Source organism: Pseudopodoces humilis, chromosome 23 (genome assembly GCF_049639895.1).
Source record: "Pseudopodoces humilis isolate 2021_Gansu_Grassland_sample_001 chromosome 23, ASM4963989v1, whole genome shotgun sequence".
Lineage (NCBI taxonomy): Eukaryota > Metazoa > Chordata > Aves > Passeriformes > Paridae > Pseudopodoces > Pseudopodoces humilis.
The window spans coordinates 3,395,829-3,418,910 of record NC_142222.1 but is presented as its reverse complement, the minus strand read 5'-3'; the positions used below and the strand labels follow the sequence as shown (position 1 = coordinate 3,418,910).

The 23,082-nt window shown below is 38.6% G+C and overlaps 3 protein-coding genes across 5 annotated transcripts in view; 1 reads left to right on the top strand and 2 right to left on the bottom strand.

The window, feature by feature from the left end:
• Nucleotides 1-23,082, bottom strand: part of ASPA (aspartoacylase) — a 48,004-nt gene that overhangs the window by 4,675 nt on the left and 20,247 nt on the right. For 2 of the 3 annotated variants that reach the window (XM_005525726.2, XM_088066035.1), the window contains exon 1: nucleotides 1,599-1,900. In XM_005525726.2, coding sequence (XP_005525783.1) covers nucleotides 1,599-1,825 — 227 coding nt within the window. In that variant the 5' untranslated portion in view covers nucleotides 1,826-1,900. Of the gene's footprint in view, nucleotides 1-1,598; nucleotides 1,901-23,082 lie in introns of those variants that run through there. The other variant, XM_088066034.1, reaches the window with a different exon arrangement.
• On the top strand, nucleotides 4,116-8,266 carry SPATA22 (spermatogenesis associated 22). The gene is made up of 9 exons (XM_088066258.1): nucleotides 4,116-4,239; nucleotides 4,501-4,593; nucleotides 4,999-5,127; nucleotides 5,853-5,907; nucleotides 6,040-6,135; nucleotides 6,547-6,850; nucleotides 7,169-7,298; nucleotides 7,641-7,738; nucleotides 8,075-8,266. Exons 2-9 carry the CDS (start codon nucleotides 4,551-4,553, stop codon nucleotides 8,264-8,266), a joined length of 1,047 nt encoding a protein of 348 aa, XP_087922384.1. The 5' UTR covers nucleotides 4,116-4,239; nucleotides 4,501-4,550.
• Nucleotides 8,777-23,082, bottom strand: part of LHFPL7 (LHFPL tetraspan subfamily member 7) — a 59,039-nt gene continuing 44,733 nt past the window's right edge. Inside the window, exon 3 of the mRNA XM_014255145.2 lies at nucleotides 8,777-11,936. Within this exon, the coding sequence (XP_014110620.2) occupies nucleotides 11,710-11,936 (227 nt within the window). The 3' untranslated portion in view covers nucleotides 8,777-11,709. The remainder of the gene's footprint in view (nucleotides 11,937-23,082) is intronic.

Below are 23,082 nucleotides of genomic sequence, written 5' to 3'. Positions count from 1 at the left end.
TAATCAAATTTTGGCTGGAAAATATTTATTTCTCCTTACATCCCAAAATTTGTCCCTATGCATAAAACTAACTAAAAATTTAGCAACAACATAGAGCACTTCCAAGACTGGATCCACCTCCTGCTGGAGACCATATTCAGACATCAGAGCATGATGTTTTGCCTTGGATATCAAGGTTTTTTTCTAATTTGTCTTATTTCTTGTATTCTTATGACCTGATCAGACTTTTACAGTTTATTCCCTTAGGATTCTTAAAGTTCAGTGAAGATTTTGCTACCTCAAATCTGTTCCTCCAAAGTTTTAATACTTGTAATTTCAGGAGACTCTGTGTATCCCATAATCCACCTTTTTATTCTTTAGCTCTGCCTTTGAAATTCAACATTTCTTCACGTAAATCTGTTAAATAATACTTTTTATTGAAGCCAATGTGATTTACACCATTGCTTTCAGTAGTATCAAGATTTCACTCTCATTTTTCTTATTTTGTAAAATAATTTGTGATCTTGAAGGTTCTACACTTAAGGGACCAGGGGAAGGTACTTCAAACACCCAGTAGTGCTGTAATAGCTTCAGGCAGCTTCATAGTATTTACTGAGAAATATTAGTTAAAATATGAAGGAAACCTGCAGGTGTCTTAGTCTGGTGTTTTTTCAAGTATTCTGTGTTCAAAGCAGCTGAAACCAAACAAAACTACCTTTTTTTTTTGGTATGTTTTCCCAAAGTAAACAATTAAAAGAATGGCCTCAATGCTTATGTGTTAACATCTGCTTATCTTAGGTGTAATAACCAACAACAAAATACTAAGATGAAAAGCCAGATGGAAAGATGTGTAGGGTAAGAATAACTGCCTGCAAAATATATACAATAAATATTTCTTCCTGTGATATTTACCTTTGCCATTAAAACTTTTCTGAAACAGAATTACCTGTTTAGCAACTATACCAAGAATGTTTATATTGCAAAGTACACCTCTGGAATAGATATCTGAAAAGCACAGAAACATCAAACCCTATTAAAAATGTAAGATCAGTTACTATTTTACAGTAATTATAGACAGTACTTCTTTTAAAATAGTCTGTTAAATTATTGAGGGTTTGGGCTATGCTTTTGCCTTAGAATAGATTATTTCTAGCTTCATGTTTTCACCTTTTACTGGACATAACTGGAATTAAACACAGTTCCCTGATTTCTGTGCTGTTCTTTCAGATACCCAAATGTCTATGTTTAATTGCTTTTATCTACTATTTCTTGGAAGTCTAATTGTATTCAGAAGAGCTCCCAAACTGAATTACACAAGACATAAGAAATAATGACTCTCTGACTGAGAACAGTGGCCCAATTCACACAAATGCTGCTCATCTAATACTAATTTTAAATGATGTTTAAGATAATGTGTTGGTTTGAGACTGATTTTTACCAGCAATAGAAGTGAGCCTGTTAACACATGCAATTTGTTCTTTTTTTGGGTTAAAGGTCAGTAATTTCAGTTATGTGACTGCACTGTTAAATTAGTAGTGGAACTCGTGTTCAATATTTTAATCTGGAAAGAATTTTAAACCCCAGGAAAGCAGAACAACAGAAAGCACAACTGCTCTTACCCAAGACTCTCGGGGTCAAAAACCCGGTTGAGATCACAGTCAATGTACCTGGTGCACCTCTCCACAGCTCTGGGGTTGGTGAGGAATGGTTTCACCTCCACTCCTGCTCTCTGGATCTCGGCTCCATCCTGCTGCCAGTGCCTGACCAGGAGCACCCCCGATAATTCATTGCCGTGAGTGCCCCCGAAGAGCCCGACCCGTCTCACCCGAGCACATGAGGAGCTCATGCTCAAGGAACTCTTTTCTCTCTGAGGGGAAAAAAAAATAAATTCTTTCCAATAGAAGAGTCTTTCTTCTGGTTAGGTCAGATGCAAAAGAAAGTGAATGGGTTTCTCCCAACAGTTCTCAACTCTGTTTTGAGGCGGGATTTTCCAGCCTCCCTCCCCAAGGAGCCTCCCCTTCAGTTTCTGTATTTAGTAACATCTCCGAGGCTGTTAATGGCACTGTTCCACAGTCCAAAAGTTAACTCTGGGCAGTCTTTATAATGTATGATCTATAGGGAGATCCTGTACTAATGAACAGTGGAAAACACTGATTTTATACTTAAATATCAGGCAGTTTTGCACCACAAACTAGGTGTAACAGGTATTCTCATGTATGTTTGAAGTTACATAAATATTATAGTATACAGGGGCAGAATGATTTAAAGTGAGCAAAATCAGAAAAATAAGAATTGTATCTTGGCTCTAGTCCAGCACATAATGCTGAAATACCAAGTTTTTTCATCTAAAAAAAGCCAAGAACAGCTCAGTTCCTCAAAGCGTATCTTGGATAGTACAACCTTTTTTGTTTTAGAAATCCTAAGAACACTGATTAGAAGGAACACAAGCTGAAATTACAGTGCAATTTATCCATGACAGAACCGGAGCCAGAACTCTGGGTAATTCAATCTCGGGCTCTGCTAACACAGACCTCTAACACATTGAAACAACTTTGCCAGGGACAACCCTCTAACTTCTGCAGTCTTTTATTAAAAAGGAAACAGATCTAGACCACGACGGGACAATAGTTATGTTCTCTCCCCAAAAAACTGCAGTCAGCAACTTTTTTCCATTTCCAAAAGTGTTCAGAAAGGCTTCTGAAGCTTAAGCCAAAGAGCAGCTGTAACTTCCATTCTGAGAATCAAAGCATTTAGAAGAAAAGGTCTTATTAACAGAAAAATAACTTTTATTGCTGTAAACTACAGAAGTATTTGCAATTGGTATGTGACTCATGATATAAACATAACAGATTGTGAGAGAAAAAAGAACGTTTATTGAACAATTCTTTTCTGTTAAGATTATACTTTAGTGACTGAGAGAATATTTGGCCAGTGCCTGAAAGGCTTTATATCCCAGGCTGACAGACTGTAGGTCTAGGCAAAGCTAAGTATGGGATTTATCTAGAATAGTTCTGCCAGGAATATAATTTCTACAAAAGTTGCTCTCTTTGTTTCGGTTCATGCATTCAGATTTTGCTGAATGAACCTTACAGCGAGTTAATACAGAGACTGTTTACTTAAATACTCAACTGTATTACTCTGTACTTAGGAGCTGTCAGATATTTAATCAGAATGAGTAATTTATTAAACAAAGCAGTAAAGTTGCATTTTACAGCATTGGACAGTCTGTACTGTCCTTTGACCCCTGGCTCTCTTCAGGGGTGGTGTCAGAATGGGGACACAACACCCAAAAACACAACTCACACTCTGAATCTGGGTTTAAACACAGCAGCAATTTGAAGAGTAAACATCAAAACCAAACATGCAAGTCTGGAACATATCGTTTATCTTCTGTTGCTGCTGGTGCTGTAATGGTTGTAGTTCCTTCCAAAGTGCTGAATGAAACACAGAGATGTCTGTGCACTTACTTAACATGCAAGTATGTCTCCTAAGAGTGTTTTTAGGACAGAGAATTTCCAAACACGAGTTTAGGAACTAAACGCATGGAAGTTTTTTTTATCCCTAGAGCAGTTCCCATCCACTTTAACTCCTGGTGTCCCGGGACCCACCAATTTGGGAATGAATGGAAATTCACAAGGAAAGTTTTCACTCTTCAGAGTTAAACACTAGGAACCATCCCTTATTCCTTTGCTTTGCCAGTACTCACACTCCGAAAAAGGATGTGGGATATTTAGTTTAGTAAGAATCCCGATTGCTTTGATGCGCTACACACAGATACTTGGGAGCGCTTCTGAAGGAAAAGGTTTACTAAAACAGGACAAGATCCAGTCGTGCCAAACACTCAGATTTTAAACAGGAACCAGCCATGTATAAAAGCCAGAACAGCTGAAGAGACAAACAGGGATGCCGTTAGTTTTATTTACAGCCACGTTTGCGTCCACACACTTCTGCAGATTCAGCTTCTGCCCTCTATGAGGGTGACACTACACCCGTTCCTCGGGGACAGGGGTAATTAATGAAATCCCACCGAGGGGGTGATTAACGCCCTCTTGCGTCTCCCAGCCGGGCCCGGCCGCTCCCGCCGTGCTCTCAGGGGCTGGGAACGGAGCATCCCCTTCCCGCCATTTTCGCACCGCCTGAGGCGCGAGCGGGCGGACGAGTGTCCGTTATTTTTGGCGGGCTTCGCCTCAGGGCTTCGCCTCAGGGCTTCGCCTCAGGGCTTCGCCTCAGCCCCGTCCCTCAGCGCTGTCCCCCAGCCCGGTAAGCGCACACCCTCAACATGGCCCTGACCCTCAGCTCACTCCCTCAGGCGAGTGGAATCTGCAAAGAGCAGTTGTATTTTAGGCGTGAACCTGAGGATCTTCTAAATTCAGTGCAGCTGCTTCTCTGTTTTAAGGCTTGTGTTCGAAATGGTGCCAGTTCCTGGAGTTGCGGTGTTAAGAGAAACTGCCATAAAATCATGTGAAATTTGGATGTTTGCATCATTAATTAGTTTGCTTTGTTTATCTGACTTCCATACAGCAAATCTGGAGTAATCAATACATTGCTGCCGGTTAAGATTCAGCGAAGAAATGAAAAGGAGTTCAGCTGACACCTTGGCTCGCAGCACAGCAGGTACCAGCCCTTCTAACGTGCCTTCCTTTTCACACCTCATTATGCTTTTATATACACATAAAATACATTTATATTTGTAGTGTTCATACAGGATATTTAGTGTTTAGCCCTAAATCCCCATTTCCTGAGTGGACTTGCATGGATTACCTGTTTATTGCAGCACAGGGTGAAACTGTAGATGAATTCAGGGGACTGGTCACCCAGGGAAAGGTTTCATTCATGGGATTATGCGCAGGACAAAGGACTGAGAATATAAATTCTGTGAGGGAATGGTCTGTTATGTGTTAATGAAATGTAGTTCATATGAGTAATGTAAAATCATTAAGTAATTTTACTTACAAGTTTTAAGTTTGGATTGTGTATCCTTTTGCAGTTAATATAGCATTACTTGAATTTTAATTTTAGGTTGTCTGCCTGTACCATTGTTCAATCAGAAAAAAAGAACTAGACAGCCCCTCACTTCAAATCCACTTAAAAATGAACCAGGTACTGATTCTGGAACTTGTAGTTATGACTTCTCTTCCTCATCATTAGGTAAATAAGAAGTATTTTTTTTATTGCCTCTAAATCCAAATAAATCTTAACTTCCTGATTGTATTGTATGAAATCAGACATTGTCTTTATCAAGAACTATATGCATCCTTTATATCTATTTCTGAAAAGTTCATTATGTAAAAATTGTCCTCCAGGAAATTTCTTTCTCCTCTGTACAATTGAGCTTTTTATACTTCTTGCCTAGAGGGAGTTTGACTCTTTGTGTGATGGAGAATGAAGTAGCACTGGCATTTAAATAGAGTCTCTTGAAACTGACCTTTTGTTTTCGGTTGATTTCAATCAACATTCAAGTCCTGTGTTACAAGAAGAAACATTTGTAAGATGTCTTTCTTGCAGTTCAGAAAGGAACCTCTGTTCTTCAAACTGGGCTTGGAAAGAACAGTGCAGAATTCTGCTTTTGGTGCTTTCATTATGTTTTACTTGTAATAAAGTTTAAAAGTTTTCTTACAATAAAGTCTCTCTTGCTAAAAAGTCTAACGTTTGTAACTAAACCATTGTCTAGAAAAGCTACCTACTTGTTAGAAGTTGTCTTATAATTACAAATAACAAAGGATCACATTCCCCTTTTTTCTTTTTTCTTCCCCCTTCCTGTGTGAGCCTGTTTGTGGGACATTAAGCAGAGTTGGAGGCCTACAAAGACTTGTTACTTGTGTAGTTTTTTTCCAGTTTTATCCATATTCAATCCTTTGTCTTTTGAAAATTAGGCTGGGGAACTGCAAACCCAGAAGTGGATGAACTGCAGAAAGCAGCCAACAGTGGGTATGTAAAAAGCAAGTTATTTGTTGCTTTTTTGATTTTTATTTGGATGTTAATTGTTTCATGAACAATCCATGTGTGTCTTACAATAAAGCTGCTGCTGTGTCACTGATACTATAAACTTGTCTTTGAAAGCCAAGCAGAATATCCGATGGCTCCTTCCCTTATGAAACCACCAAAAACATCAAAGTTTAATTTAGCAAATGCTGGAAAAAACTTTTCTGCCTGCAGGTTGGTGAAGCCTTTAATGTCTATTATCCTTCCTTTTTGTTCTTACGTGAAAATGCATCTCACATTTTCCCATATGCCCGTAGCATTCAAAGAAACCCTTTTAACGTCACTCTCAGAAGAAACCTTGTTTATTTTATTTTAGAGTTATGAAAATATGCGTATTTTGGGTCAGAAAAGATCCTTTACACAGGGTAGGACAATAACTGAGCAGAGTTTTAAGCCCTGTTGAAGTTAGATGGATTTAAGCATAGGTCTAATCACTGCCCTGTGTATGGATAAATTTGGTGTAAACGCAAGTGAGTTTGGAGGTATTTAAAGTAAAACAATAATTTATGGATTGCTTTTATATACTTTAATCATATATCTGAGTATTCAGAAGAGATACTGTGATACTGAACTGTTGTATTGCAGGAACAGAAATGAATATACTCCTTTAGGTAACACAGCAAATTCAAGATCTGATAATGGAACTTCTCGAAAGTTTGAGAACTTTTCAAGCAGTTTGAAAACTGTCCAGCAGCAAAAACACCCTGACAGTCATAACCCATCTCAGCTCATCAAAACAGACACATCCAAAGGACAGTGGCCAGTGAAACCCAACACTGTGGCAAGAAGTCTCCAGGATCATAGTTCAGCATATAAATTTAACTACAATATTCAGCAAAATAAAATCAGTGAAAACCAATTTGATTGTGTCCCAGAAGATAAAAGTCAGGTAAAACTTATGGGCAGGGTTAATAGGAAAGACACAATGAAGAAAGCAGTAAAGAAAGAAAATTGATGGAAGATGAAGTTTTCATCAGCCCAAGCTGCCTTAGTAAAACCTGGAGTTTCTGGAAATTTAGAATTGAGATTTTCATATTGTAATTACCTAAAATCCTCAGTAAACTGGCAAGGAGTTGTTTGTATGTTCTGAACAAATGCTCTAGTTTCAATGTAATTATTGCCTATTTAACATAATACATAAATGCCTATGTGCCCTTTAAAATGCAAGTGTGTATGTCTAACTTAAGCTTTTGTCTTCATCTGAAAGGAAATTTCATCATCTCAAGTAAAAACTAAAATAAAAAAGAATTCTTTGCGAATCCTGTCTGCAGTCATTCAAAGTGTGAGGCACTGGAGCCAATATGCCTATAGAACTGCACTGTTATTTGAAGTTTTAGGTAAGCATATTAGATTTTAATAATATAATCTGATAGTAATGCTACAGCAACAACAAGAGAGAATTTTTCAATAGCTGAAATACTTAAACCCACAAAATACTGGCATGAACACCATCTAATTTCCCTTTCATTCAGCTATCAGAGGTGACTGAAACAAGTACAAAATTAACAATTCAGTCATCCTCCAAGTTTTTCCATCCTGTTTCTTTTCTTCCTTTGTTTTTAGAATGTGTTAGAATAAATTTTCCTGTTTAGTAGGAATCTTCTGTAGAGTGATAAAGTTTTACCATATTTTTTAATATAATTAATCTTGGAATGATAAATTTTTGCTTAATGGGACAGGCACACTGGATTCTGCAGTCACACCTGGAGCATATGGGGCAAAGAATTTTCTTCTGAGAGATGGAAAGGAGACCCTGCCTTGTGTTTTTTATGAAATTGTGAGTATTCTGTATCCACACATAACACAGTCACCACTAGCTCCAATCTTTTTTATGAATGCAAAAAGAAAACGAATTTTCTGTGTAAAAGGCAGATGGAATGTTTTTACCATATTACTCATATTGTATTTAGAGCAATAGTCGCTGCTTTAGGCATCCTCAGACTTCTGTTTGAGAAAAACAGGTGAAACTTGGAGTTAAGCTTTTAAGTAGCTGGTAACAGCAACAAAGCTGATGTAAAGGTTTTCTGTTTGATGCAGCCCTAAGAAACCAACCATGGGGAAAGTTTTTATGTGAGGTGATATAATTTTATGTGTTTATTATGCTTTGATGAAGGACCGTGAGCTTCCACGACTCATTAGAGGTCGAGTGCACAGGTGCATGGGAACCTATGATGCAAAAAGGAACATTTTCAAGTGCGTCTCTGTAAGACCAGCAACTGCTCAAGAACAGAACACTTTCCAAGATTTTGTTAAAGTTGCAGATGTTGAGATGACAGCATATATAAAAACTGTGAATGAAATGTAAAAGTCAAAATGGTTGTCCAAAGCCCAGTTTTATCTAATTGTTACCCATAAGGGCTGGACATACTATAACATTTACCAAAACTACCAGTGAAATTCTGGTTAAACATTTGAAAATGTCACTGTGTTGTGTTATCCAGCAAATGCTGTGTGGTGTTCAATGGGTTCCCATTTATGTGTTAACTGATTCACATTTCTTTTAAAAAAATAAATAGCCAGTATAATACCTGTATAAAATAACAACAGACCCTCAAGCTGTAGGAAGATTCCCAAGGACATAGAGGAAGTAGAAAAGAAAGAATTATTTGAACACAGAACTTCCTTGCCTTTGCCATAGTAACATCTTGTATGGAGGATGGACCATGTACATGTTTACGTGCCTTTGCCTTTCAACGTTAACTTTGATAGATTATTCCTGCTGTTCCTATTTCCTTTTCCCCTACTTCAGAAGCTTTGTAGCAGATCTCTTGGGAATTGAAAAACAAAAGGGTTGTCAAGAAAATAGGAAACAGTATGGGGATTTTTTTTTTTTTATTATTTTATTATACAGTGTTGGCAATTGGAAATTTCACATTTAAAATAATTCAAATATTGTATCCAACAAGTCAAATACAGAAAACAGTAAATATTCTAAAAAGGAGCCAGCTAGTCAACGCAGAAACACATTAATGGAAAATACAGCTTTTAGTTACACTTAAAAAATTATATATTTAGAATAAAACTTGAACCCGGTCCAGCAAATTGTAACAGGAAAACGCTTTTACACAATTTAACACGCAGACAGTCTTTATTTAAAAAAGTGATCTGTCAGTGTGAGCACAGGCATTGTCAGCAACAGGTGAGATCTAAAGGATGTGCTTTACTAACTACTGCAAGGATCACTGGAATTATCACCACATCTTCAGTGTGAAGTGGGCTCACAGCATGGATGCTTCAAGGAGGGTTTTCCCAATCCAGTTGTAGATGTGTACATGTGTTTGATTCCCTTTAAATATTAAAATGTTAAAGGAAGCTCCAGCAGGAAGCATTAGCTTGGCTCATAAAAGGTGCAGAATATTGCAGGATGCAGAGTTTGATGATTTGCACAACAGAAGCTGAGCTTTAAGAAGTAAAAGTTTAGGTACAGCAGTGTTGTGAACTGTGAGACTGCTGTAACAGCAATTTAAAAATTATTCCAGTTAAGTGATTGATGCTTCCAGTTCTGCACATGTGAAACTTATGTTAATAAGTAATGACAGGAATAGGTCCTTTGTCTACAAGGTGTGTTATGGCTGTTAATAAAAATCTAAAATAATTTTACTTTTCAGGAAGTGTTTAGATCTTTGCAAGAGAAGTTTCTACTTGACACTAACAAATCACTTTTTCTAGTGGAACATTAAGTGAACAGTTGTAAACATTACACAAAACAGAAAGAACCCTACTCAATACAGTTTATACACACTACTCAACATTTTTTAGTTGTTGGGTGATTTTTTTTCTTGACCATATTGATCCTGTCTTGTATAATGGTTCTAGTGTAAAGGCACAGGTTGGTTAGGAAAGAAAAGCCTGCATCTCTGTCTTTCTACTTTGTGGTGATTATTTTCTTTTTGCATGTTGTTTGTTATTCCTCACTTTTCTGACTCTTACATGAAAATTATCAATCTCAGCCATTCATTAAAAAAAGTGTAAGACATCACTGAAAAGCACATTAACATACAGAAGCGACTGAAGTTTATTCTTCTTTAGGGTATTCCTTCAACCTATTTTGTTAAATATTTGGAAGATTTAATTTCTCAGTCCCTGTGAGCAAAAGTGCAGAGCACTCATACTTTCTTTCTCAGTGTGCTTAATTCTGCATTGGAATCTGTATTTTCAAAGAACTTGCTAAGCTTATATTCAGAATTTGCTTCTAGAGTGCATGGAAATGTAACAACAGTACAAGTATTTTGGAAAACAATGCAACGTTCCATTGAAGTTTAGAGGGTGAGGAATGTAAACAAGACTGCAGAAGTCTTTGATGTATATTAAAATAACACAGTGATTGTTCTGTTTGCATTTTCTTACACATCCTCAACATGTCTCTGTCTGCCCCTTCATGTACACCTTCCATTAAAAAAATAAAAATTCAGGAATCAGTTGGACTCAGCTAAGTGAAGAATAATAAATTTGATCACCTGGTTTGTGCCAAAATACAAAACTAAGAAGTACAGCTCTGAATTAAATATATCCTATGTGATTTTTCCTTTTAATAAATAATAGAAAATAAAAGATGATAATAGAATTAGAATTAAATTTTTATTTTAAATGAGAAAAAACAACAGTGGTGTGAGATTAGAACCCAATGTTTTTTTTGCTTAAGGCAATCAAGTGCACTTATTTCAATGCTTGATAATAATGAATTCAGTGCTATTGTGGAAATCAGACTTCACAAAATTTCCATACAAATGAAATATGGCCATTTGTAGTTCTGACACAGCATCAGATTTTTGTTAGTCACGTTCAATAGCATTTTACTTCACTTTTTTGTTTTACAATCTGGACTCTGAATTGCAATGGAAATACTGGAATTAGTTCATTCTGTTTTGTATTGTCACCACAGATAAGGGCTATTGGGCACAGGTGTTTTTGTAAACAGAGATTTTTTCTTTTCAGCCTCAAACAACAAAACCCAAAATCTACACTTGTCATAGTTCAAAACATTTTGTTAAAGTCCACCTAGAATTATAATTTAAGAAATACTGAAAACAAATTCTTAGGATTTTTTTTTTCCTGTTGTTAAAGTATTAAATCATCATGAAGCTTTTGGAAGTAGTTGGAGCTCTCACAAAAAAAGAAATTTCAATTTTACCCAAGACTGTGAAGATCTCTCTATATCTTGGCAATTAGAGCAGAAGTAAAAACTGTGCCCAGAATTTACAATATGCAGGTGCTGCTAATAGATTTATAGAGATTAAAAAGAAACTTTTTTTCTTGTATACAACTCTTTTTAGCTATCAATCTTAATTTTAGGCTGTGGCTACTAGTAGGTGCTTCTTTCACTAATGAAAATAATGGTAACAAAATATCATTATTGATTTTAAAGTTACTGGGTTCATAAAAGTTCTGACATTTCACAATGTATCAAAAGCGAATTGAAGCTTTTAAGACTCAATTTTGAGACACAAAAGAAACTGGGAGGTAGACAGATGTTTTGAGGATAAACTGATATATTTTTTTGTCTAAGGCAGTATGCCATTATCTGTTTAGAGCAGTGTAAAGGCTGCTGATTAATCCTATTTCAATTCCAGAGTGTTCGCTGCTCGTGCTTACGGAAGACTTTCAATGCACTTTTGGTCTTTGTCAATCTGACCTTCTCTTCCCCGTCTCCTCTCCTCTCTTTAGCAACACAGCCAACTGGAAGTGCTTTAATAATTTCTGCCCATTACTGTAGACAGGAATGTTCTGTTCTTAAACAGTAGTAAAATACTATAAAATAGTAGGTATTGGAGTTGGAGATATGTACTCTTTTGGTGCATATTTTGCAAAGAATGGTAAAAAGACAGACAACATGACCCCAACAATTGCCAGCATGTACCCCCATCCAATCTGGCAGTCTCCTGCATAGTAGATGTCTGAGTTCTCACAGAATCTCTTCACAGTAGCAGAGTTGAAACCAAAAGGGTAAACCAAAAGCCCAGAAGCCATTATGAACACTGGAGAGGAGAAAAAAAATCACACCAGTTATTATCAAACATTAATTCCTTTGGAAAAAAAAAAAATCCTTATTTCAGAAAGGCAAGTACATGTATTACATTAAAATCAATGGAAAAAGTCATAGTTTATAAAACCCCCTTGTGATTGGCAGATTATCCTCCTTTCATAATTACCTCTTATGGACAGCAGTGGTGTCACAGGGCAGCAAGTTGGGATTTTTTTCATGAGAACTCTTGCCATTAAATAACTTCAGAAACGCTGTGATCCAAATTATGTAGCCATGTAAAAAGTAAGATGATTCAGATACAATGGAATCCAGAGGAGAAGAATTCCTAAGTTGGCAGATTCCAAACCAGCTTCACTTTCTTCTCAACAGCATTTTTGTACTTGAGACAAACAATTACTTTGTTCTGCCAAATAGAAACTTTCAATGAAAGAGTTCAAATATAGTTTGTCAGATTCTGCTGATGAGGTTCTGATAATGTGGGACTTATCAGTACTGACTCAAATTGTTTGAAACATCCTGTATTTGAAAAACTGATGAAAAACAACATAATTTATCTTCTTTTTATTATTTATTTTATGTCTCTTGACGTTGGAAACCCAGGCTTGCCTCCTGCAATTACTCTGCATTATCCATTGGCTTTTAATAGAACTTGACAGATTTTAGCCTTTAAGGAATCCATGTCATATTCAAATATCAACTTATGCAGGTAATTGAATCAACAGCAGAACCACTTTTCCAACTTTGAAAAATCAGACTGCCCAAAGTAGAACTCATGAGTAAGATAAAGATGCATTAAAATCCTTCAGGAACAACTTTTGGAACCTGATTCTGCCCACCTTGGAGGTGAAGAGGGGCTGAGCCAGGCCGGTGTGAGGGGTTCCACCACTTTTGTTTGACAGAGCACTGAGAAACCACGTTTTCTTTCCTATCCCTTCTGCTAATCAATTACCACTCTATTTAAAATCTCTGTTTTAAAAGGCTTTATTTTATGTACTAAAAAGATACCATAGAGCAGTCCCTTTTCCTCTCCCCCCTTTTCCAGGACAGTGTTTTGTTCAAATTCAGGGTAGTGATTCAAGAAGCAACCAGAATTAACAGTTATGTTTGAGTTGATAGATAATTCATAACCAGCAAACAGCTAATGAAACATTAGCAGTATAAAACAAACACCACGTTCTATTCTCTGTGTTTGTGATTGCCTTTCAGGTAGGGCATGTGCATATTACTCCAGTTATAATATTGGAGAGGCTTAATCTTAAACATATTCACTAAAGAAGGGAAATCACTCATTAATCTTTTTAAATTAAAAAACACTTTAATAAGCTTGGGGGCAAGATGAAGTAAAAAAGTTTAAGCCACAGCCTGTCAAGTCTCTGAATAATTTGAATTAAACCTTTCCTTCTAGTCCAAATGGAACTGCTGAGTTAATCCCTTGCAGGAAACAGTAAGATGAAGAAAATGGAAATGAAAAGGAGAGAAAGTGGAGCAGCAGCAAAGTCTGTTTCCCTCTGGGTGTCTCACATATGGGGACAAAGAGAAGCTGTTTGCCAAGTGTTTCACCTGCTCCAGCAGCCACCCTCTTTCCTTTAAACCTCAGGAATAATTTTGCAGTGGTTGCTGTGGCCTTTCCCTCTTTCCAAGCACAAGGTGGGTGACAGGTGCTGCTGCACGGGCCAGTAAGGGAAAAGTCCTTCCCAGCACAAGCAGCATCCTGAGCCAGGCTCACAATTGCTGTTCCCCCAGAGCTGAGGGTGCCCAGGGCAGGGGCAGCTCATGGAGCTGAGATTTCAGCAGCTGTCCCTGCATTTAGGGGCTGACAGCAACCAGACACGCTGAAAGCTGAATACAAAGAAGTTATTTTCTGCAGATCTCCCTAACTGCACATGTATGTGACACCCCTAAAAACAATCTAAAATGGAAATACAGTAAAAATGAAGCTAAACCAGACAAGGACAAGGGGTGATAGTTTTAAATGAAAACAAGGTAGATTCAGAATAGATAGAAGGAAGAAATCTTTCATGATGAGTGTGGTAAAACACCAGCACAGGCTGCCCAGAGAGGTGGTGGATGCCCCATCCCAGGAAGCATCCAAGGTCAGGTTGGACAGGGCTTTGAGCAATCTTAGTTGAAGACATTCCTGTTTGCTCCAGAGGAGCCTTTACAGGTCTCTTCCAACCCAAACTATTCCATGATTCTGTCATCTTGTTCAGTAAAGGTCACTGAGCTTTCCCCAAAGAGCTGAGGGGCCACCACAGCCTGAGAGCCACATGACACCCTTGCACACCCAGGAAAATCCCAGAGCACCTCCTCCGGTGGCAGAAACACGGGAAACAATTCAAAAAAAGACAGACTTTTCCTACTGCTGTTGTAAACAGCAGTGAGAGTGTGAAACCACAAACTAAACCTTGTTAAAGCTCAGACCTGTGCAGTTGTGGATTCACTCTGACGCAGCTGGGACGTGGAACGGGGGCTGCCCCAGAGCCACAGGGGGTGCTCAGCACATCCCTGCTCCAACCCAGGCTGCTTCCTGCACCAGGAATCCTGGAATAGCCCCGGGCTGCAAAACCTTCAGTGAAATGTTGGGAAAATGAGCCCATTTTACCAGAAATAGCCGCTGCTCTAAGCAAGAAACAGGTCTAACATTAAAATTTCAGTTTGTTCATCTTTTAAAAGCCAAAATAGCATCTCATCCGATGAAAAAAAATTATGCAGAACTGAAAACAATCCTTTCAATCATAAAATCCTTTTCTAACTGTTAAATTTCAGTTTACCTGACACTGTCTCAACCCCTTGCTCTGTTTCACGTATCTGTTCCATATATGTTTTCTTTTTGATTGGGTTACACATAATTGTTTTGAAGGCTGTGTTTTACAGTGTTTTGATTACCACTTGGTGCTGATGTTTTGTGGTATGATTTAATGGAAGCAGCTTTATTTTTTTCCAAGGCTAGAAATAATCTGTCACAGCTGAATGTATGTGTTCACATATCGAACGGGCTAAAAAGTTACCCACGGTTTCATATCCTCAGGCATGTCATAGAATGACCTCATTATTCTCATTTAGGTGCCCTCTTTCTTACAAAGGCTCCAAATATTGAATAGCGCCGTTATTATCCGCAGGAGCCGAGCTTTCAGGCACGGTGCTAATGATTGCTTAATGATGCTGTCTGTCAGCAGCACAGCGAGCTGGGCCAGCACACAAAGAACCCGTGGGGCTCCATTTGGGCTCCTCGTGTAACCCTCACTCCTCTGCACGGCTTCCCAACAACAAACATCATTTCCAAAGGTGTCAGAAGACAGCAGCAAGTGCAGCTCAGCGTTTTGCATGCTGTAATCCTGCTGTCATACAACGTGATGAGGCCAAACATATTTGGGTCTGTTCTGCAGCGTGAAGCCTCTGGGGTGTGAGGGGACTTGCTGGTAAAATTCATTCTTGAGTTCTTTCTTAACATGGTTTGATAATTTGATTAAACCCCCATCAGTTATGAAGTCTGGTTTAAAAGTGCTCTTTTTTTATTTTCATTTTTTTCTGTGTGCCATACAGATGTTATTGCTGGGTTCTCCCCTCCTGAACCACCCGTGAGTAACTCACAGCCACTGCTGATGGCAGCTCAGAGACAAGGCCACGCACATTGCTTCAGCAGTAATTCATATTTTATTTCTACTTTCTAATCCCAAACAGTTACAGTCTCACCCTCATCCTCTTTGCTTCTGTCCTACAGCCAGATGGTAAATGGCAGCTTCTCCTTTGAAGGATTTGCTAGACAAGGCCTGGTTTTATTTTTTAAAATTAGGTTTCTGAATTGGATGGCTTCTAAATAACATAACTTTAATAGGAATAAAGTATTGTTTGAAAGGAGAACTCTTCTTTTTAGAGAAAACAGGACTTTTTGTATGAAAGAATTGTAAATTGTTGAAAAAAAATCAATTACACTTCTAGTTGGGGAAAACAGCATTTTCTGCTATTTTTAAATTAATAATATATAACTCCGTGTCATTGCAATGGTTTATTCATTTCATTAGGCTCCTGTACAACTGTTTATTTATTTTAATCTCTCACACCATTTCCAAGTTGATTTTAAACCAAAGCAAAGCAATGCAGTTCTCTGGAGTGTGTGCAGAGGGCACCAATGTACAACACTCTCAGATACCATGACAAAAAAAGACTATTTCCCTTCCACTTCTTTTGGCAAGACTGATGGCGTTCCCAATATCTGAAACACAATAATTTAACAGTTTTCTGTATTGTGAAGCAGGAATGTTTAAACTGGGCTAAGCTTATGTTTATCCTTCCATACTAATGTTGAAATGGATGGAAATCCAAAGGAGGCTCACAAACATAGAGAACAAAAAAATCTGTTTCATTTTATTGTGTTTATTAATATGTTTAGGTGATGTGTAGTAGTGAAATATGCTGTGTGCATGAATTCTCTTCTGAAATTACCTGCTGTAAGAAGATTAGTTTGTCTTAGAAATTTAATTTGCTGATTTTAGGAGTGTGTTATATTCTTGATACTTGTGACAATGACGGATTAATTGCAAGCTTGTGGGACCAGACAATCATTGGAATTAGGGTTGAATTATAGGCAAGCAAGAGTATTATTCCAACCCTATTACAGATTGTCACAGTCTTATGTCTTCTTGGAAGATTTTTATTGACAGAGCTTAATCTACCAAAGCAATTTTCACTCATCTCATCAAGAACTTTCCTCTTACATATAATCCATTACCTCCCTTATTAAACCTGGCAGTTCTTCATATGCACAATCAGTTCACTTGGATTAACACATTTCCTCTCAGGTTCATACATTTTATTCACCTAATAATTTTATTAGCTGCTCTCCAGCTTTTCTTTATGTTTATGTGATTTTACTTACATGATCTTAAATGAGAAAGCAGGTGTTGATCCAAAGCCACAGACAGCTTAACAGCAAGCCAGAAATAAAGCTTACAGGGAAAACCTGGCAGCCAGGAACAGAGCCAGACATATTCAAAAAAATCACCTCTTGTTGTACTGCCCTGGCTGGCCTGCACTCAATCTTCCCCAGCACTCCTCCCAAACAAATATTTTTGTAGCATGCCTGAAGGGTTTCTACATTTGGGGTATTCTGGATAAATTCCCTTGTACAAAAAGGAGGTAGCTATATTTCTCTTCCATATCTATCCCTTTAAGACAGTGCCAAGTAAGATCCAAGGTTTTGTCAGTAATAGCTGCACATCAGTGTACAAAATAGAAATAAGATGGAATTCTGGGCTTATCCGAAAATTACTGATTTCCTTTTGACTACTTCAGGAAAGGAGGAATTACCCAGAGTAATTTGAGGAGAGCTGAAATACATCTAAAATCAGCAGGCATCGTTTTAAATGGCTATTATATATAAATAAAGCAAACAGGAAAGTGATCTCTGAAAGATAAAAGAAACCAGACTAAAATCCTACTGTTGTAACAGCTGAACTTTGGAGGATGAGGCAAACAGGGACACTGTTAAATGCCATTCTGCTCTGCTGAACTCATGGCAGGTACATGTCAGGTACCTGGAGTTCAAACTCTTGGAAGCAGCCCTAGCAATTATTCCCTCCAAGGAAACTGAAAGGAAGAGCAGGGAAAAGGGATAATAATGCCCATATGCTTGGTAAAGACGTAGCTGCTTTCCTTTGTAACTGAATAAAGAGCTGGAACTCCTAATAATGGCACAGCCACTTCTAATGTATCACACTTTAGCTTTTCTTTGTAAAGAATTATTCTACTGGCGTCATTTCAGTCAAAAATGTGATTTGAGGAGCTTCTATCAGTGCTGGGCTGATGCCAAAGGAGTAGATTATAGCAGTTCCTTTTCTGGCTTTTCTAAATGGTGCAACTCACAAGTTAACAGTCAGCAGCTGTAATATAAATGTAGTTATAACAAGAGCTGTGTAGCTTGTCAACCCCCTTTGTAGCTAACAAAGGGAATGGGTTCATTTGTACAATGTCTCCAAACTCTGTGTTTAAAGAAATGCTGAGTCTCACTCCAGCTCCCAAACTAAGGAACTGCAGCAGATATAGTAGGTTGTACAAACCTGCAAAATGTATGTACAAACATGCAAAATGATGGGGAAATATGTGTATATCAAAAGCTGGGCAATGTTTTCCATTTCAGTTTATTTGGATTTAGCTGAGGTAGAATAGGAACACATTATTTTAAATAAAGCTAGTACTGAAATAAGGGTGTCCATGCACCTTTTTTACACAAATCTTTTTAGTGCCACTAAAATATCCCACTCAGGTTCTGTTGGCACAACTCCCTCGTTCTACAAATAGCCTGTTTCAGAAATGTCTAACAATTGTAGGAATAGCTGAATCTATCTCACTTATTAACTGAAGGGAGTGGAATCTGGCTATCCAGACTTTGGAAAAGAAATTCTCTGAAGCCATCACAGAGGTAATTGGGCTTGGTAATTACTGCATTAGCAGCAAGTTTATTAAGGGCCACAAAAGGAAATGCCATCCCTGTGACCTTTGAGGCTGCATTTCACAGCGTGTTTTCTACATGAGAACAAATGATGAAACTTGACTGTTTCTGCCAAGTGAATGGTAGCTATGGTGAAGATTTATAGCTGTAATCTGGTAATCTATGGGCCTAATCATACAGTTATAGAGTTGCATGTCATTTACTGGAAAAGCCTGAAATGATCTAGCGCTGTGTAGACTATGGTGAAGGAGTGCATTTTGTCATCTGCAAGGTTAGGAGAAATACAGCCTCTTTAGCAGACTGTAAAAGAAAGACAAGAGCTAATGTTTCTCAAAATAACACTGTGTTACACAAAATTTTAGAGAGTCAGAGAGCTAAGAAATGGGGACTGTCAGATGCATTCTCACTTGGAAACCATTATGAGTTTCCTCTTTTGTACTGCTTCAATAATTACATAGATTTTCTATTTATTTTTTTTGGAAATTATTTAAGTCATGCTCACTTCATCTGTCTCAGAGCAGCAAACACAGAAGCAGACTAATAATGTAATATTGACATATTTAAGTGTTGGATTCTTCAGCTAGAGCAGCATGTTCAGAATGTATCGTGCCTGTGTTCCCTTATCTTTGTGCCACATTTTATTCAACAGTTAAGAAGTGCTAATAAAAAGTGCATATTTCAGTTGTTCTATTTTAGGTAAACATAACATGGTACACATTTTCTAAGCAATGCACATTGCTTAACTGTGTAACTCCATTTCTACAAATAGAAATCAGGGTGGCAAACGCTTTGCTTCTCTTCTTAATTAACCTATCCTTGCCAAAACTGCTATGTTCTTCAGCACGAGCAGGGAATAAAACTGATGACTGAAAATTTAAATTAATGCTTTGTCTTGTGATCTTTTGGCTGAGAACAAGAGCAGCTTCCACCTACCATCTGATGCATTCCCTAGCAAAAGAAACAGTGTCAGCCCGGCTCCATGTGCAGCTGGAGGGAGCGAGGGAACAGACACGTTTATATTGTCTTTGCTTTGGAGCCAGCTCACCTGGGAAGGGGAGATGCTGCCCAGCCTGCAGCAGGTCTTGGCTCCTGCTCTGCCTGTCAAATCCAAGTTCTTAAATAGCTGTTTAGAACAGGGGCTGAGGTCCAAAAGACAGGCAGAGATGTGTAGATCCCCTAAATGTCATGATTCCACGTATCACATTTGCTCCCTTCTCCTCCCCACGTACTCAGCCCACAGGTCTGTTTTAAATCAATCTTTTCACCTCTCCCAAGACTCACAATTTAAGCAGAGCGGCAACTGATGAAAACAGATTTATAATGAAGCTGGTGGCCATTAAATACCAGCCTTCCACCAGAGGTGACCTTATTGTAAAGTGTTGTACAGTGAATTTATTTTGACTTTGCCCATTCTCTACCTTGTCTCTCATGTTGGCAGCCAAGGCAGTGGTGGTGGGAGGTCTGAGAATAATGCCCACGTCTCACTTCATTACAGCTGCACTTCACATCTCAGCAGTCTCCAAGCCTCAGGGATATCACATTCATTGCTATTTTCAGAGACATGTATTTTACATATATGGCTGAAAGGTGATTAGAATCCCTGACACAACAGTGTTTTATCTGGAATGCAACCATGAAAAATACATGCCTAAAACAAAAAAGACATCCTACATCCTTCCCCTAATTGATTCAAGCTACAAAGACCAGCTTCAGTTTTCCCAGGGCACAGGAACTACCAGGAAGACACAAATTGCATGTTTTCAAATCTCCTCATAAAAACTGCTTGACAGGGGGTTGAAAGCAGAGTTTTCTTTTTCTCAGATGTCCTAGTCCTGTGAATGTCATCAGTCAGCAGAAGCTCACATGCCACCACCTGATCATAAAGAACAGATCTGTAACAACTTTCATTTCACACTGCCGGTTCCAGCCCACCATAAATCAACCACACCACGAGTAATGTTGGAAATAATTGTCTGCTCCAGAGCTCCTTTCTCACAGCCCAGGTGCCACACAGCTGGAGCCACATGCAGCCCCTGTCCTGCTGAGGTGGGTCAGAGCAGCATCCCCAGCAGTGATGCTCCCTGAGTGCTTGGAAGATCTTTAATGCTGCACACTGGAACAGTGCAGGTGTACACGTTCAGTGGGTTTAAAACCATTATAAATGGAGTTAGCTCTGGCTTGAGACAGATGCTCTCTGCAGATGGAAAATGGGATAGCAACTGCTGCTTCACTGAAAGCTGCCTGGAAGTGCAGCAGGTGATCCCAGTGCTGATCCTCAGGCGCACGTGGCACTCTGATCCATTCTCTCACACCCTCTTTCTAATAATCTTTTTTTCCCCTGAGCAGGGTTTGCTGTCACTGATGTCTGTTTGTGCAGATGAATCAGCACAGCACATCTGATGTTTTGACTTCAGCCTTGTTTGACCCTTGTGTTCCTTAGCCAAGTCTTACACAGCAACTTTGAGTAATGTCCTCTTAAAACCTACGGTCAAAACTGTCCTGGGTTGGTTGTGCTGGTCTAGCCACCCTCAGTTAACAGCAGACAGATCAGCCTTAGAGAACCCAACCACATCTCACACCAAGACCTTCATTTAATCCAAAGCTGCTGAAACAAAATAGTAAAACAGAAAAAAAAAAAAAAAGAAAAAAATAGTTGTGTTCTGATGCAGAGCTACCTAGATTAGAAAAATCATGTTGAAATCCAGAGTAGTGATAGAAATGTCCCAAATTACTAACTAAATGAAAGGGTTTTGGGTATCTGATCCTTCTTATCAGGTTGGCCCAGCTGCACAATTTCCCATCTCCAATTATACCAAAGGGCCCACACTTCCTTCTTCATTAATGTGTTTGAAGGATTTAATGAGTTGCTTCATCAGGTTAATAAATCCCCTCAATAATTTTATTACACTTTGATACCGTTATTCAAGAGGTGCAGCTAACAAATGAACATCATTTATATTTCTTGACAGAATAACTTAGTTAATAAATTTGGCCCATGAAATCCAGAATTCATAAATAAACTATGAATGTCTGTGTGGAGGAGGGTTTTTTCCTATTTCTGGTTAAGGTTCTACTGGAAATCCCCTGGCTCTTGTGCATGTATCTTCAGGCCAAGGAGAGCTGCAGGAGGCTGGTGCCTTTTGGCCATGTCCTGATTCCCACTGGGTGCTTAGGGGGAGTCCAGCTGCCTCAGCACATGTGCCACTGGACATAACCCACATTCATCTGCTCCAGCACTCCCTCAGGTTTAAAATCCAGCTTCATAAAGGCTGTTCCATTCCTTGAGGCTAAGCTCTTTAGTTGGTTTTGACCAGGTGCAATGACACGATCAGAAATAAGCTTTCTATTCTGGAAATTATTTTAAAACTGAATTGAATTGGTTGTCATGCCATTTTTTTTTCCTATGGCATTATAGTAAATGACATCATCAACGAAACAACCTTAGGGGCAAGGGTGTTTTCAGAATCTTAACCTCTGAATGGCCAGCAGTATTACAGCTTCCTATTACCAGATTAATAATATTTATGGTAGCTAGACTGCAAGAATGGGATCATACTATTTATTTACTTACTGTTGAAAGCCACCTCTGGCAAGAACAAATTTGCCATTAATCACCACCTTATCTCTGTAAAAAAGAGTTACTCTCAAGGACATCTGTATTATTCCCATTGTTTTATAAATACAAGGATAGATCTGCCATGGATTTTTTGACATTGAACTTTATTTATTTTCTAGATTTTCTTTTTTAAGGGGAGTTGAAATGCTTAAAATGAACATTGAACTTTCTTAATAAATTAACTGCTTAAGACCCCAACTGTAGCAATAAGACCCCAGTATTTCCCTGAATGTATTTTTATGTAAAGAAACTGAAAATCAGTATCTCTTTCTTCTCTTTTTTATCAGCTGAAACTCCAGTTATGAATTTTGAGTTTCTTCTGGGAGTGCAGATGACCTTGTTAAGTTGTGAGAGTGCCAGAAAAGCGGTGCCCTCCAGTCCAGGGGATCAGAGAAGTGAAGCCAATTTCTAAGCTCAGGTCTTGTAATAAAAAAATGCATATTTCTCTCTCCTTTCACATAGGCTTTAGCCAGCATTTGAAACATTACCTATTACACTGGGCTGCAGGATGATTTGTTTTTCTAATTTTTCAAGAGCACTACATCATATATTTTCAACTTAAATAAAGAAATCAGTGTAGTCCCAGCAGAGGACAGTATCAGAAAAATTCTCATTCATGGGAGAAAAGCATTAGTGGAAAACCTTCTACTAGCTTATGCAGTACCAGAATGAGGTGGTTGTGCCAGTAGAAGGGGTACCAATTAATGTTAATTTGCTGTTTAATTAGGTGTCCAGTACAGAACAATGGTGAGACACTGTGTGGGTGGGGGGAGCCCCCTGATTGTCAGGTGGACTCAGTCACTCCTCCCTCCCAAACTCAGGCACTGCTCCCACTGCAGTTACTCTGGAGCCTCTCAGATGTGATTGGAGCTGTAATTTGTTTGCAGAGTGGAAGGTGTGCTTTCAAACAGAGTAAAGGGCTCTGTCCTCTGTCCTGCCCCTGTCCTGCTGCTCAGTCTAAAGCTCGGGGCTGTGAGGATGCTCTGGGAGGAGTGCCAGCACTGCAGCTGGCTCTGTGTGACCCCAGCAGCCAGCCCTGCTCAGCTGTGCCCTGCTGGGAGCTGGGACCCCCTT

Coding starts and splice junctions, on each gene's coding strand:
- SPATA22 (XM_088066258.1), top strand. CDS start 4,551: ATGAAAAGGAGTTCAGCTGACACCTTGGCTCGCAGCACAGCAG. Junction 4,594..4,998: donor CTTGGCTCGCAGCACAGCAG/GTACCAGCCCTT, acceptor TTTTAATTTTAG/GTTGTCTGCCTGTACCATTG. Junction 5,908..6,039: donor CAGAAAGCAGCCAACAGTGG/GTATGTAAAAAG, acceptor TGTCTTTGAAAG/CCAAGCAGAATATCCGATGG.